The 1,959-nt window shown below is 62.1% G+C and overlaps 1 protein-coding gene across 1 annotated transcript; it reads left to right on the top strand.

Annotated features, from left to right (window-relative positions):
* Positions 1-414: 414 nt before the first annotated feature.
* On the top strand, positions 415-1,497 carry ZNRF4 (zinc and ring finger 4; the record flags this gene model as incomplete). The annotated part of the gene is made up of 1 exon (XM_081135527.1): positions 415-1,497. One exon carries the CDS (start codon positions 415-417, stop codon positions 1,495-1,497), a length of 1,083 nt encoding a protein of 360 aa, XP_080991653.1.
* Between the last annotated feature and the right edge of the window lie 462 nt (positions 1,498-1,959).

Genomic DNA, 1,959 nt, shown 5'->3' with positions numbered 1-1,959 from the left:
GGGGGATGCCTTTCACTGGGTGCATGAGCAGTGGAAGCCAAGATGGTGACCATAAAGGGGGCTCCTGAGGGCAGAATGTAACTGGGCGATGTCACAGAGGCTGGGGGCATCTAGAACCCTGGGGGGACCTGGCCTCGGCATCATCTGCCAGCAAGGCCACCCTGGTAGGTCAGTTCCTCCTGAGACCAGCCTTCAAAGATACAATGCGGATGTGACTGCCACCAGGAGCAGTTTCTGCCTAGGGCCACCCGGGTCCCGGTCGCTCTGCTTACCTGCCTCTGAGCCTCCCACTTAAGCTCACTTCCATTCCACTCTGGCTACGGGCCCCTGGGAGGTCCTGGAGATGCCCAAAGGCCTCCCATCTGCCATCCTCCGTGGGACCTAGGTTCACACGGAAGCAGGGGGTGGGCGGCCATGGGGCAGCAGCGGCTGGCCCTGGCCCTGAGCGTGGTCAAGGCCGCACTGGTCCTGCTGGCGCTGCTGGTGCCCTCACAGGCGGTGGTGCGGGCCGTGCTGGATGGCAACTTGAGCACAGTGGACTTTGCCGATTTGCCAGCCATGTTCGGGGTGCCCCTGGCCGCCGAGGGTGTGCGGGGCTACCTGATGGAGGCCAAGCCGGCTAACGCGTGCCACCCCATCGAGGGCCCCCAGCCGGTGGGCAACGGCTCCCTGGGTGCCATCGTGCTCATTCGGCGCTACGATTGCACGTTTGACCTGAAGGTGCTGCACGCCCAGCAGGCCGGCTTCAAGGCCGCCATCGTCCACAACGTCCTCTCGGACGACCTCGTGCGCATGGCGCACGTGTATGAGGACCTGCGGCGCCAGATCTCCATCCCCGCGGTGTTCGTGGGCGAGGCTGCCTCGCAGGATTTGCGCGTCATCATGTGTTGTGACAAGTCAGGCCACGTCCTCTTGTTGCCCAACTACCCGCAGTGCCCTGACCTGGACTGCCACCCTATGCTGGCCATCTCCTGGGTGCTGGGCCGCACCCTGGCCCTGCTCATGTCCACTTTTTTCATCCTGAGACACCTGTGGAACTGGCTGTGGGCCTGGTGGACCTGCGGGCCTGTGACGGTCAAGAAGCCGGCCAGCCAGAAGGCCGAGGTCCGCACCTTCACCCGGCTCAATGACTTGTGTGCCATCTGCCTGGACGAATACGAGGAGGGGGAGCAGCTCAAGATCCTGCCCTGCTCCCACACCTATCACTGCAAGTGCATCGACCCCTGGTTCTCCCAGGCCGCCCAGCGCTCCTGCCCCGTGTGCAAGCAGTCGGTGGCCAGCACGGAGGACAGCTCCGACTCCACCATTGAGAGCTGCTGCGATGAGGACCCCTCGGTGCGCAGCCACCAGCCCCCCATCTGGGCCATCCAGGCCCGGCTGCGCTCGCGGAGGCTGGAGCTGCTGGCCCGGGCCAGCCCACACCGCTGCTGCAGTGCCACCTCCGTGGGGGTGGCTGAGGCCACGGAGCCCTCGGAGAGGCCCCCAGACCCACTCTGAGGCCCCCAGACCCCGGCTGGCGAAGCTCGGGGTGGGGTGGGTAGAAATAAGTGTTTCTAGTCTGGAGAGAATAAAATGGGTTTGAAAGCAGTGTCGTGCCCTGGCTGCTGTGAGGCCACCCCTTCTCTGGCCGCTCATGCCACCCATGTGACAAAGCCCTGTGGAGCCCAAGGCTGGCTGCTGCTGTCTGTGGGCGAGTGAGAAGATAGGGGCTGGGAGGGGGGCATTCAAGGTCACTGCGTTCATCCCCAGCGGTGGCTCTGCCTCGGGCCCGGGCCTCAGTTCCAGTCCTGGGACCAGGGCTGCTGATCCCGGATATGTTTATTTATTATTCATTTAAACATTTTTGTTTTTTAAAAAAATAAACTTTTTACTTTGGAATCATTTTAGATTTAAGATAAGTAGCCAAAGTTCTAGAGAGTTCTCAGGTACCCTCACCTGGCTTCCCTGGATGTTCACATC

Source organism: Miniopterus schreibersii, assembly GCF_964146895.1.
Source record: "Miniopterus schreibersii genome assembly, chromosome: 4".
NCBI lineage: Eukaryota > Metazoa > Chordata > Mammalia > Chiroptera > Miniopteridae > Miniopterus > Miniopterus schreibersii.
This window is presented reverse-complemented; position numbering and strand designations above follow the sequence as displayed.